At 35.3% G+C, this 13,836-nt stretch overlaps 1 protein-coding gene across 1 annotated transcript; it reads left to right on the top strand.

Moving 5' to 3' along the window:
* Positions 1 to 537: 537 nt before the first annotated feature.
* On the top strand, positions 538 to 12,707 carry ccdc120b (coiled-coil domain containing 120b). The gene is made up of 11 exons (XM_067387277.1): positions 538 to 673; positions 4,940 to 5,054; positions 5,145 to 5,246; positions 6,576 to 6,706; positions 6,948 to 7,055; positions 7,135 to 7,255; positions 8,567 to 8,623; positions 8,738 to 8,894; positions 8,982 to 9,083; positions 10,083 to 11,102; positions 11,829 to 12,707. The coding sequence occupies exons 3-11, from the start codon at positions 5,198 to 5,200 to the stop codon at positions 11,926 to 11,928; spliced, it is 1,845 nt and encodes a 614-aa protein (XP_067243378.1). The 5' UTR covers positions 538 to 673; positions 4,940 to 5,054; positions 5,145 to 5,197; the 3' UTR covers positions 11,929 to 12,707.
* The last annotated feature ends 1,129 nt before the right edge of the window (positions 12,708 to 13,836 follow it).

Raw genomic sequence — 13,836 nt, 5'->3', positions numbered from 1 at the left:
AAAGACATACAGGTTTGAAACAACGCCAGGTAAGGTAAAATTATGATAGAACGATCATATTTGGGTGTACTGTCCCTTTAAATATACAATCGCTATGAAGGCTCCCTACTCGCAGAAAAGGACATGGGGCACTCAACACGTGTGTTAGATAAACCTCTTCTCGTTTAAAAGATAAAAGGAATGATTTACCAAGTTCTGCAATGAGTGTGAATCATTCTTGTCTGCGACGTTTAAGTTAGAAACCATATGGTTGTTACGGACGCCACAGCCTCTCACCTGTCCGCTTTTCAGACCAAACCATTGAACTTGCCGACATAATCTGAATTTAAATCGCAAATTTGCACAGGAATTCGATTTTATATACAGTCGAATTGCCTGCAAAGACACAACTATAATTTACATATACTTAAAAAACGTGTATATGTTTAATGTTTTATTGCCATTTTATGAGTGGGTAACCCCCGTCAGCGCATGTAGATGGTTTCGTCCTTGTTGCCTTTAGGGCTCGTAGAATTACTGCCTGAGTTGCAACGTCTCCAAAGAAGAAACGCGATAAACATTTGACGTCGTGCAACTTGAGTACATGTTAATGAAATCGGACATGCAATGAAATAAGCACCTGCTTTTCTCTCGCTTTTTTTGGATATCTTCTTAACGACTTAATTCGTTCAAGGTAAGCCCTACACATTAAAGCAAAAAGTTTCTCCAGCAGCTCAAATGTGTCACACGTGATAAATAATTGCTTTCAAAATGTTAGTTAATTGGAAGGATTTTTTCTTTCTCGTTTGACGTGTTTTAGCTGATGGTGTTAAGTGATAATCTGTCAAATGAAAACCATAGCCAAGTATAGCGGATCATTTATAGTCACGTGTCGCTTCTTTAACAAATACGCGTTGATTTTGTAAGTTGTTCATTCAGAAGGTCTTTGTCTGACACACTTTGAATCATGGATGGTCCTGAAACGATTAGATACTCGAATGCATTGGAGTCACAGCTGTGTATACAGTCTCACCTGCCACAGCTGTCATTAACATGCCAATTCACACTCCATGTTTTGTTGTATGATGGTTGTAAACAGAAAAAGATCAGTCATTTTAAATAGACATAGACAGTTATGTATCAAAACATTTAAGGTGAAATTGTTCACCACTTTATACACATGAGTTAGAATTTTTATGTTTGTTTCTATTAAAAATTGTTGTCATAAGTTGTTCCAAACCTGTATAACATTATTTCTCCCATGGAACACAAAAGGAGATGTTGGGCAGAAGTGTACAGTCACAGTCACCATTCACTTTGATTGCATTTTCCCCCTGCACTGATAGTGAATGTCTGAGACAGTCATTCTGCTAAACACCTCCTTTTGTGCAAGACAGGTTTCTCTCAAGGGTTTTTTCTCCATTTTAACACCTATTTGCCACTTGTTTGCCACCTGATGTCACCTGATGGAGTTTGGGTTCCTTGCCGCTGTCGCCTTTGGCTTGCTTAGTTGGGGACACTTGACATTTGACTTGACATTTGATATTTAACAGTATTCTTGACATTTATTCAACAGTGCTTCTGATCTGCCTGCATTGACACTATTCTTTAAGAGCTGCTGTGCAGCCAAAATTTATGTACCATAAATTTCATCCATAATTGTATCCATAAAATTCAGCTATATAAATAAAGGTGACTTGACTTGACATCAAGTTGAGCAAATTGTTTCATTTTTGGCTGATATAACCCTTTAACCAGGCATTACATATGACAAGTTGGCAAATCTATGCTATACCAAAATTGCTGTAAATAACAACAACAACAAAAAAATGTAATAAAATATTATCAAAAATTATAAATATTACCATGATATACACAGTCCTGTGAATATAAAATATTATTAATGCATAAACAACAAAAGAAATGTGGAGCATGGAGAAACACTAAATATGGTATTATTATTAAACTTTGTCAGTGTTTTATTTTATATTATTGCTTGATACTATAGTTTCATTTTGGTATTTTCCTTTTAGTATTTTCATGTCTTTTTTCTTTGTGAGACAGTAACATGCACTGCAGTGCTCACACTGCTGCTGTCTTTATATGGATCTCTGGCTCTCTTACTTTTCCCTGTCTCACACTTTATCTCTTTCACATGTTTTGTCCCAGGACATTGGGTGCTTTGTCATCAAATTCCCACAAATCCCTTGTTTATATCTCTCTCTCATTGTTCTCTCTGAGTCAGGTTTTGATCTCTGAGCATTTATCCTCCCCTCTCTCCTCCCATCATGCTCTCTGCCAGGTCTCTACAAGAGCCGAGGTGTGCGATATCTGTTAGCATGTGTCCACCAGATGTGCTCAGAATCTTATTCCTTCAGTTGCTCTGTTGTGGAGTATTAGAGCAGCTTGTTTTGAATATTTTGCCTTTTTTTACATTCATACCCCTACTTACACTTGCTATTGTTTGTAGTCTGCTTACCCTGCTCATGGTGGTTTTATGTCTTGTTTTGTTGTTGGGTGCATTCCCAGCCATCCATCATACCACATGACCCACGCCACTTCCTCACAAACAAAAACACATTCTGCTTGTTCTGCCCATGGCTTGCCAGCAGGCTTTATAACATAAGTATGATTCATGAACAGACTGTCAGATTGGTGACATTTGCCATTTTTGAAATGTTTTGTCTTGTTTGTGAAAATACGGTTAAAATTAATTTTAAGTGGAAACTTGCACACTGACATCCACTTAAAATTAATTTATATATTTTTAATTCTTTTTAATTATATATTTTATATCAATTAAAATTAAATTTATATAAAATATATATATATATTTTATTATATATATATATATATCTAAAAAAGTTAGGAACCACTAAGATTTTTAATGTTTTTAAAAGAAGTTTCGTCTGCTCACCAAGGCTACATTTATTTATTTAAAAATACAGTAAAAAAACAGTAATATTGTGAAATATTATTACAATTTAAAATAACTGTGTACTATTTAAATATATTTGACAAAGTAATTTATTCCTGTGATGCAAAGCTGAATTTTCAGCATCGTTACTGTCTTCAGTGTCACATGATCCTTCAGAAATCATTTTAATATGCTGATTTGCTGCTCAATAAACATTTATGATTATTTTCAATGTTGAAAACAGTTGTGTACTTTTTTTCCAGGATTCCTTGATGAATAGAAAGTTCAAAAGAACAGCATTTATCTGAAATACAAAGCTGCTGTAGCATTATACACTACCGTTCAAAAGTTTGGGGTCAGTAAGAATTTTTATTTTTTTGAAAAGAAATTAAAGAAATTAATACTTTTATTCAGCAAGGATGCATTAAATCAATCAAAAGTGGCAGTAAAGACATTTATAATGTTACAAAAGATTAGATTTCAGATAAACACTGTTCTTTTGAACTTTCTATTCATCAAATAATCCTGAAAAAAAATATTGCACACAAATATTTTGTACAATAGTACACATTAAATGTTTCTTGAGCAGCAGATCAGCATATTAGAATGATTTCTGAAGGATCATGTGACACTGAAGACTGGAGTAATGATGCTGAAAATTCAGCTTTGCATCACAGGAATAAATTACTTTCTGAAATATATTCAAATAGAAAACAGTTATTTTAAATTGTAATAATATTTCACAATATTACTGTTTTTACTGTATTTTTAATTAAATAAATGTAGCCTTGGTGAGCAGATGAAACTTCTTTTAAAAACATTAAAAATCTTAGTGGTTCCAAACTTTTGGACTGTACTTTATATATACACACACACGCACGCACACACACACACACACACACACACACACACTGACACTGGACTGGAGTCTAAAATTTACAGTAGTGGCTAAAAGTGATCTCCGGCTTTACCCTTTATTCAAATATTATTAAATATTTGTTAAAGATTTTGTAAACATATTTTGCCTGGAGTCAATTGTTTTATTTGTGAAACATTGAAACATGCCAAATTGTATAGACTTGGCTGTCATACAAAGAAATTATGAACGTGCAAAAACGAAAGAATCAATGAAATATCAATAACTGATTATGTTGTAGTTAATATGTTTAACGTTTTTCGATGTACTTTGTTTACATGGTCAAATAAAATATGTAGTTGTAGTTTACCTTTTTTTTGCCAAATTCTTTTGTCAGATAAATACCAAGTTTAGCATTTTGTTTTCCCCCTATATTTAAAATATTAAAAAAAAAATATATATATATATATATATATTTCCCTAATATTGTGATGGCTTAATAAAACTTTTAAGGTCATTCAAAACAAGTATCCCCTCCGGATAACACTTTTGGCCACTACTGTAGTCAAACAAAAACCACAAACAAAACAAAAAAAAAATTAAACCTGGAGATAAAGTTTTAGGATTTTGTTATGACATAAAATTAAAAAGAATTATGTCAATTATTTTTTAATTTCAGATTTTTAGAATTTTAATTTTAGCATAGCTGACACTATATAGGTGAAATTGTTGACATTTTGTTAAAAGTTGAATCTGAGCTATTTGGTTGTGACAACCCTAGATTTAAACATTGTAACGTGGTTGGATAACCTGGGTTGCCACAAAGACCTGATATGGGCTCTCACTTTCACACCCTTGGTCATGTTACCCTCTGATGACATAACTTACAGAAAGTAAGAGAAGAGGTAATTGTGAATGATTTAGTGGCACAACAGAGATTCAAGTATGAAAACGATCGCCATCTTTTTTTCTCATTTATTTTGATAGCATTATTTGCACTTTGCCTCTCTAAATGAATGTGTTCTGTTGTCTTTACATTGCATTTTTCTGCAGAACAAGCCATTAACCTCATGTAAGCCATCATTAGAGGACTGAGTTACAGCCAGTCAAAATAAATCGATCACAGGAACATATATAAGTTATTAGTGTGTATAACAATTATACTTTTTTTTTCTTCCATACTTAAGGGCTCTGGAGTAATTTGAGTAGTCGCACAGTGGCTCCCTCTGCAGGCCACTGGGATACTGCCATATTGTGGCCCTCAACACCAAATGAAATGCCTCACGTGACTCAAACTATAAGGTGATGGGAGGTTTTTCTCAGATCAGTCTCAGTTCATTGGTTGCTTAAATTATACATGTTAATTAGATCTATGTTGTTCTTTGTCTACAGGAGCTGAGGGTTAATTGGGAGCTAAATTCACAAGACGTCCTGAAATACATTCTATGGAGGTCAAAGGTCACCTGATCACTGCCATGGGCTTAGGGGCTCCAGGTGAGCCTACTTAAATAATTCCTTGTTGAGAATTCCTTACTTAAAGCAAGAAAGCACCCTAAATATTATATATTTTTGTGTTGTTTGATATTGGATGCTTATTTTTACCATTTTAAAAAACATTTTAATGTGTTTTTAATAATACACACTATTTTTTTTTTTGACATTATTAATGTATTTACTATCACTTTTGATTAATTTAATAAATACTTGCTTCAAAAAAAAAATCTTACTGACCCCAAACTTATGAAGGGAATTGTATATATTGGTGCATTCAAGTTCCTTTTTACAAGGTGGGAAGTTGTTTACAATGTCAGTGTGTTCAATGGCCTGTTGCATGAAGCTAGCTGAACAAACGCTTGAGTATCAGAATAGGTTTAGAACTGACAAATCCAGATAAATCCAACCTGGTTTAGATCAGGCTCAGTGGTCTCATAAGACTTGGTATAAACGTTCTCTGTCAGCTCAGGTTTGATCAAGAGTTTGCAATTAATTCTGAAGCTTGCGCATCTGAAAGTGTGACAGCCAAACAGCCAATCACACGGAACATGGAGAGCATCCTTTGATTCACTTCTCGCGCAAGAGATGTCGAATCCACTTCTCTTCTGAAGATTAAGAGATTATGAAAAATATCATGAAATGAAATGCATTTACAAGGCAGGAATAAACACTAATGCTGCAGTGAAAGTTTGAGAAGGCAGCTGAAAGAAAATATCTGACTATATCAGTTCATGTGAATCAAAGAAATGGACCTAACAATTTACATAGGTTCACTTTATATATTAATGGCTGTATTATATTTATATTAATTTAAAAGCAAAGTTTCATATTAATATAATAATTATATGAATATATATTATGAATTATAATTATACTTCATATAATATAAATATAATAAATAATTAGAAGCAAAAGATGAGCAATTTTGTCTCTAAATTCCTTTCACTCTGAACTGCTTTAATTTGGAGCAAATGATACTGGGAGAGAGGCTTTATTGCATCAGATACATGTCACTTTGCTCACAGCCTGACAATGTCACTGCTAAATTTTGTGGTATTCCACCACATTTCTCACTGACACACCCCCGACTCATAAACATAGGGGCTTCAAGAAAATCACCAGCTTCCCATTTGTATTAACGACATTGTGGTGCTGTTGATGTGCGTTCAACTCGTAAATACGATCTTTCCGACATGACTTGAAACAATCATATAATTACTTTTTTAAGTTTTTTTTTTATTTTAGTATTGTACATTGAATGTTGCACACTTAGAATGGATTTTTTACAACTTTGGCTTTCTGTCTCCTGCACATTGTGCTCATGCACAGATGTCCAGGGCTGTCAGGACAGCAAGCTGCAAGCAGAGCGAATCTCAGAGCTGCAGGAGCGGAAACAGAGTCTGCAGAGCCTTTTGATCAGTCGTCTCGGAGAGCTGCGGCAAGTGTGTCTTCTGGAGGCGGTGAGATGGTTTATTAAATTTTGGATCAGTATTTTACTTTTAGGTAGTCGCTATAAAGTTTGATGTGTGAAGTTTTGGTGTTAGGATTTGTATTCATGTGAAGAACTGTTTGTTTTTTGAATGTAGATGTACAAAAAAAATCTGAACTAGGTGTACTTATTAGAACCATCTCTTCTAGCGAATGGCTACAAACAGCGCAACATTGAATAGAAACAAAGTAAAATTTTAAATGTCTGTACAGGAGCTCACAGGGAAGCTTCCACGTGATTTTCCTTTAGAAGAAGGGGAAAGAGCTCCCTTTGTTCAGCGCCGAGCTGGCCTGCCCCCTCATGTTACCTCAAAAGTAGAGGTGAGTGTTTGCTGAAAGATAATAAAAGGATTCTCCTTACAGTTTAATACAATAATAACCATATCTGTTTTCCATGTAGGATGACCCAGGTCAGCGAAGGCAGATGAAGGCTCTCTTCAGTGGTGCCCTGCGCCGGAGCATCGATTATGATAAAAATGCATTGCACAGTAAGAGGACTGTTCATCGGGGATGTCACACGGGTAACGTTACACACATATGCGCGCTCACCACAAAAGCACAAATGAAATTCTGGTAAACATTGGTTATTTGGTACGAAGTGCATACACTGGGAATGGCTCTACAGGAAGTGCATGCTAACTGAGACTTTTGCCCTCATTATGCAAGTCTGTTGCTTGAAAAGGACAATGGACTAATGTTGACAGACTTAGATGTTTATAAATGACTTGATTAAATGTTTTAACAAATAGCTTACACAAACAATTAATATAAAAAAGCTTGCGCCTTCAGACACATTTATAATGATTTTTTTTTTAAATGAAGTTAATACTTTTATTCGGCAAAGATGCATTAAATTGATCAAAAGTAACAGTAAAGTACGGAAGAGGATTAGGGCCAAGCAATAATAAAAAAATAAAACCATCTAGAGATTAAAGTTGTTAAATTACAAGAACAAATTTGTTAAATTATGAGAAAAATGCCGTTAAATTTCGAGAAAAAAGTTGAGAAAATGTTGAGAAAAAAAGTCGTTAAATTACGAGAACAAACTGGTTAAATTTCGAGAAAAAAGTCGAGATAAAATGTTGAGAGTAAAGTCATTAAATTACGAGAAAAAAGTCGTTAAATTGCAAGAACAAATTCGTTAAATTATGAGAAAAATGTCATTAAATTTCGAGAAAAAAGTCTAGATAAAATGTTAAGAATAAAGTCATTAAATTAACAAATTTATTCTCGTAATTTAACGACTTTTTTTCTCATTTAATGAGTTTATTCTCGTAATAAATAATGAGTTTATTCTCAACATTTTATCTTGACTTTTTTCTTGAAATTGAACCAGTTTGTTCTCGTAATTTAACAACTTTTTCTCGTAATTTAATTACTTTATTCTCAACATTTTATCTTGACTTTTCTCAAAATTTAGCGAGTTTTTTCTCGTAATTTAGCGAGTTTATTCTCAACATTTTATTTCGAGTTTCTTCTCGAAATTTAACAACTTTAATCTCGAGATGGTTTTTTTTTTTTCTTATTGCTTGGCCCTAATCCTCTTCCGTAGTAAAGACATTTGCAGTGATACAAAGTTTTACTGTTTCAAATAAATGATGTTCTTAACTTTCTATTCATCAAAGGCTCCAAACAAAATGTTTTCACAAAGATCTAAGCAACACAACTGTTATGAACTTTGTGTGTGTGTGTGTGTGTGTGTGTGTATGTGTGTGTGTGTGTGTGTGTGAGTGAGTGAATGTTTATATAACAATAGGAAAATCTTTTCTTTGTGTTATTATTCTTTGTATAATTATTTTAAAGTGATATTCTCTTTTTTTTAATACTTCCAGAGGAAACTGTGAAGTCAGAGAGCAGTTCAATGTCAGACTCAACATCACATGACAATGGTAAGGCCTCTTAACATTATAAAACAATGAAAGTGCATCTCAATTATCAGACTGGTCTGTTTTTGGCAGGCTGTAACTGTGATATTGTACAACCCTGTCAACTGTGGTTTACAGAGGATTCGTCTCCCAGTGTGGCACCTGAGCATCGCTCCTTGTCTCACCCCCGGCTGGCCCCAGGCAGTCCTGACAGTAGACTCTGTAGGAAGCTGTCGCCTGTGGAGATCTACTACGAGATGAGGACTCGCCGCAACTCAGCCTCAAGCTCTGTGAGGTGAGCGGAGGGGGATGTTTTCACAAGCTGAAATGGGTAAGGTTTACACTACAAATAAAACTTACAAATTTATGAATGTTCATTCAGCCCGAGTCACTCTATCCCAAGAAGTGCATCCAATGTGGAGGGCAGAAGTGTTCCAGCCACACCACTGTTATCCCGCACTGCACCCATCAGTGTCCATGTGAGGTAATGACACTCTTCTGTTAATTTTCTTCTGCTATTTGTACACTATGTCTACACTTTGGCTCTTTTCCAAAACCTAGTGAGGAGCCTACTGCCTATAAAAGCATCGGCCTTCTAAGGCAACACAGCAATAGCACAAACTGCATGAATGATTCTTATATTATATATGTGATGTTAGCTTGTTGCGAAGCTAACGATAATAGGCATAGACATAATACTACCATTCAAAAATTTGGCATTGTTCCTCATTTTTTTATGTTTTTGGAAAATTAAAACTCTTATGCTCACCAATGCTGCATTTACAAAAATACTGTAAAGACAATATTATTGTCAACTATTATTACAATTGAAAATAAATGTATGTTGAATGTATTATAAATTGTGATTTATTTCTGTAATGGCAAAGTTGAATTTTCAGCAGCCATTACTCAAGTCTTCAGAGTCACATGATCCTTCAGAAATCAATCTAATATGCTGATTTGGTGATCAATAAGTATTATCAATGTTGAAGATAAATGTTTTTTCTTTTAATAAAAACTTCAAAAGAACAGCACTTATTTAAAATAGTTACTTTTGATCAATTTAATGCGTCCTTGTTGAATAAAATAATTAATTTCTTAAATTAATTTCTTGGTCCCTAACTTTTGAACAGAATACACACAAATATTGGGAATAAAACCACTTAAAATTAACTATTATTTTAAAACTTTTCAGTATGGAATGAAATATTTTAGATTTTATATGTTAGTATTTTTCTCGCTTTGTCCGCCGTCTTTTAACTGCTCCCTTATAATTCAGCAAAAATAAAATACCTTTGCAGATAGTATTGATGATTATATTGGAACAGGCCTCCTGTCAGAAGTGCACTTATGATGACTTCAGGTCCCTAGATTATCACTGTAGATCCACTTTAGAGCCAAATGTTTTTTGTTTTGTTTTGTTTTGTTTTGAATATTATTACCACTAATAACTTCTTATGCTCATATCTTCTTCTTCTGCTAGGCCAGAGATGCCTGGTGGTATTGCACTAAAGCAGTGGTGTGGAAGTCCAGATCTTCCTCAGTTTGTCCCACTGGCATCTTTGGAGGGCTCCTCTTCTGAGCGCCGCAGCTGCCCCTACAGCTCCCGCGCTCGCCGTAGCAACAGCTCTGAAGCGCTACTTGATCGCTCGAGTCTCCCTGAGCCTGGTCCTCCCCGCAACGGCATGCCACCCCGAGCTGGACCATACAAGAGCTCCGAGTCCCTCACGGATGGGAAGCTCCGTCAGATATATCAAGGCAGCCCAGAGAGACAGATGATGGGATTTAAAGACCAGGGTCGAATGCGCTCCTCTCTTGGTGGCCAAAGCAGTGGCACTGGTTACAGTGAGATTTTGATAGACTACATTTGGGGCAAACAGCAAAAGAGGCCCGTCCAGGCTCAGCAGAATCAATCAACAGGACGAATCTGGCCAGACTTCTCCACTCCTCCATCAGGTACCCCTCCGCACTATAACGGGTTCTCACATTCGCAGTTACATCTGGCTGCCGCCCCACCTTCCTATAGCCCCATGCTACTGCGGGGTCAAGAGGCCGAACCCCGTCGGGTCAAAGTGACACGAACAAAATCCTGCGGGCCCTTCATCCCACAGGATGCTGTGTTGTTCTCGGCGTATGATCTGTCACATCCCTCCTCTGGATCCACAACCTCTTCTATTCCCAACCTGCTCCCTCACCATGCAGAGCTGTCCACTGCTGCAGCGTTCGGCCGCAGGCCACCTCAGTTCTCTCTGCCCACTCCTGAGGACTCCACCCGCAGCCTGCACAAGGCACTGGCACTGGAAGGACTCCGGGACTGGTATCTGAGGAATGCTTTAGGCTATTCCACTACGGCCAAAGGTCACGATGGACTTTCCATGCGCCACTCACACACTCACCACCACCTAGTGCACCAGTCTCAGTCCATTCCAGCCGACCCACTGTACTCAGTGCACCGTCAGATACCTCAGTCTGCTTCATTTCATGGGCATCCCTTGCATGCCAGGTGAGTTTTCCACATTTCTATTTCACAGCAAGACACTCATGGTTATGGAAAAGCTGAAAATATCAGAGAATTTGAAATGGTCATGAAAATGACTGGAATAGTAATAAAAATTACTATAGTAAATACATTTTCTAGCTAGTCATGAACATATTGATTGATCATAAGGTGTGGGAACCATGCCACAAATGTGAAATTGATGATAATATTTTTTTTGCATTTATTTATATATATATATATATATATATATATACAGTAAAAACAGTAATATTATAAAGTATTATTACAATTTAAAATAATGTTTTTCTATTTTAATACATTTTTATGGCATCACTGAATTTTCAGCATCATTACTCCAGTCTTCAGTGTCACATGATCCTTCAGAAATCATTGTAATATGCTGATTTGGTGCTTAAGAAACATTTCATATTATTATCAATGTAAAAAAACAAAACAAACAAACAAAAAAAAAAAACAGTTGAGCTGCTTATTATTATTATTATTATTGCTTATTATTTCTTAAAATCTTACTGACCCAGGGTGGATGGGTGTGTATTTTTGTCTGTCTGTCTGTCTAATCTGTCTAATCTATCTATAAAATATAGATATATTATAGATATATAGAGATAGATAGATATATAGATAATATCACAATAGCTGTAAGTTAACCACTTAGACATTTTCTGATGCTGCCATTTTCAGTTTGATCTTCTCTCTTCATCCTGGCAGGTCCGTGGAGCTCTCTCTCTACCCAGAGCCTTTCCCCTCAGAGGGGAACACTCAGAAAGAGTCTGGCTCTGAGCCCCCTTCACCTGGAACACTGGTCTGACTGACAGCCAACACACCCTAGGGCCTCCAATGCAACTTGTTGCAATATCCAATGCAAAATGTCACCTTGTTATAGGGATGCACCGGTCTGATACTGTGCGCAAGTACTAGTACTCCTCTAGTACAATTTTGTAGCATAAATGCTGCAACATAAAGAAAAAATGACAGCAGAACAAAATAGCATTTGGTTGGAGATATTGAACATTAAAAACATATAATTATATATAATTTAATTTTAACAAAGTTCAGGGAAGTAGTAGGCAGGGACTGGCAAACATTCAATGTAAAGTTTTAATCATAAAATAAATAATAAAACAAAAGTAAAGCATATAACCATAATAAAACCAACATAAAGACCAGGCCTGGTCCTCTCTCTTCTAGAACTGTCGTCACTCCTTTATCCTTCCGGAGCTCCTCCGTGGGACTGGAGACTGGTGTGGCGCACAGGTGATCCTCGTTCCATTCCCACAGCTCTCTGCCCTGCCCTGCTAGCCACAATATTATATAAAATTACAACATTATTTAAAAGTACAATTATTGTACTGCATCTAACAGAAATATTGGTTCATCCCTACATTGTTTAGCAAATAAGGAGGCATCTTTAAACAACACAGGACTGAAATAGTAGATCAGTGTGTTGGCTGTCATAGATCTAGCACTGCGCTTGATTGTAAACTGGTGTTTACAAGGTACATTTTGTTTTGTTTTTCTTCATACTCTGTGTGTGTATTAATGGGATGTTATTGTATTGTATCTACATTTTAAAAACAAATGATATAGTTAATCATCTCCACTTCATCCTGAGATATATTTATATATTTTCAGAGAATAAAATAGATTATAAGATGTATGTATTCTAAATTACTATTTTGTAACTAATATGTTTCAGGTTAACAGTCATTTAATTATATACAAGACTACTCTGAGTTTAATGAACTCATGCATTTTAATGTACTATAACAGCAGTGAATGTGTTGCATACCTGTTTGTTTGTTTATATCTATATATCTAAATATCTATATGTAGCTTTGAAGAGTATGATAAAAGCATTTCATATAGAGGACCATGAAGTGAGGAGGAGCTTTTTCTCTTTGAGGGCTTATATTCTCTGAAGTTCTAGACACGCAAACAAGCTTATGCCTGTTCTCTAAAATGAACTTTAAAGCTCTAATACAGGGATTTATACTATTTAGCCAACAGTTATCGAATCCATAATTTCAAAAAACTTGAAAAGGACTGTTGGCCTAAAATATTTTGATCTTGAGCTCTGAGGCCTGTTCAAAAATGAAAAAGTGAAAAAAATTCAAAAAACATGCATGAGAAGATGAAATGATGCATCCTTATGAAATCCTTTACAGAGTCAGAAATGTATTAATGTGATTATTCACATTTTTTTTATTTAGTTGTGAATTTTTGAATGCCAAATCATTTAGTTTAACAGTTTTGAGAAAAATGGCATCGAAAATTGTTTGCATATATATTACTTTCATGATTAGTTAATTCTGACTTGGCAACCCCTTTAATTGATATTCTGCAGTATTCAAAAATTATAGCTGAGCATTTACTGTAGTTTACATGTTGAGAAGTGGCATAAGCTGGTCTTATGTTTGCACTCGTTGGAAGCAAAATACCTTATAATTGTCTTAACCGGTCAGTATGTCATCATTCTGTTTACTTTGACTTGTTCCTGAGTTGATGGTTTAATTTTTCTTCTCTGGATTGTTCTTCCTGAAATGGTAATTCTGGTAAAGCATATCTTATTATTACCAATTACAGAGTTTCTAATGATTACCCTTGAAATCAGCACAATTTGGTGTCCACTATTAAATACAAGACTAATTTGTCCCCATGTTACGCCTATGTATTATTGCTAAAACTGCAGAAGATAAGTCATATGATGGTTTAAGCT

This window comes from Chanodichthys erythropterus, chromosome 6, assembly GCF_024489055.1.
Source record: "Chanodichthys erythropterus isolate Z2021 chromosome 6, ASM2448905v1, whole genome shotgun sequence".
In the NCBI taxonomy this organism is placed as follows: Eukaryota; Metazoa; Chordata; class Actinopteri; order Cypriniformes; family Xenocyprididae; genus Chanodichthys; species Chanodichthys erythropterus.
This window is presented reverse-complemented; position numbering and strand designations above follow the sequence as displayed.

Excerpts from the sequence above, each read along its gene's own strand:
- ccdc120b (XM_067387277.1), top strand. The coding sequence starts at position 5,198 with ATGGAGGTCAAAGGTCACCTGATCACTGCCATGGGCTTAGGGGCTCCA. Across the intron at positions 7,256-8,566 it reads TCATCGGGGATGTCACACGG|AGGAAACTGTGAAGTCAGAG; the intron begins GTAACGTTACAC and ends TAATACTTCCAG. Across the intron at positions 8,895-8,981 it reads TCAGCCTCAAGCTCTGTGAG|CCCGAGTCACTCTATCCCAA; the intron begins GTGAGCGGAGGG and ends ATGTTCATTCAG.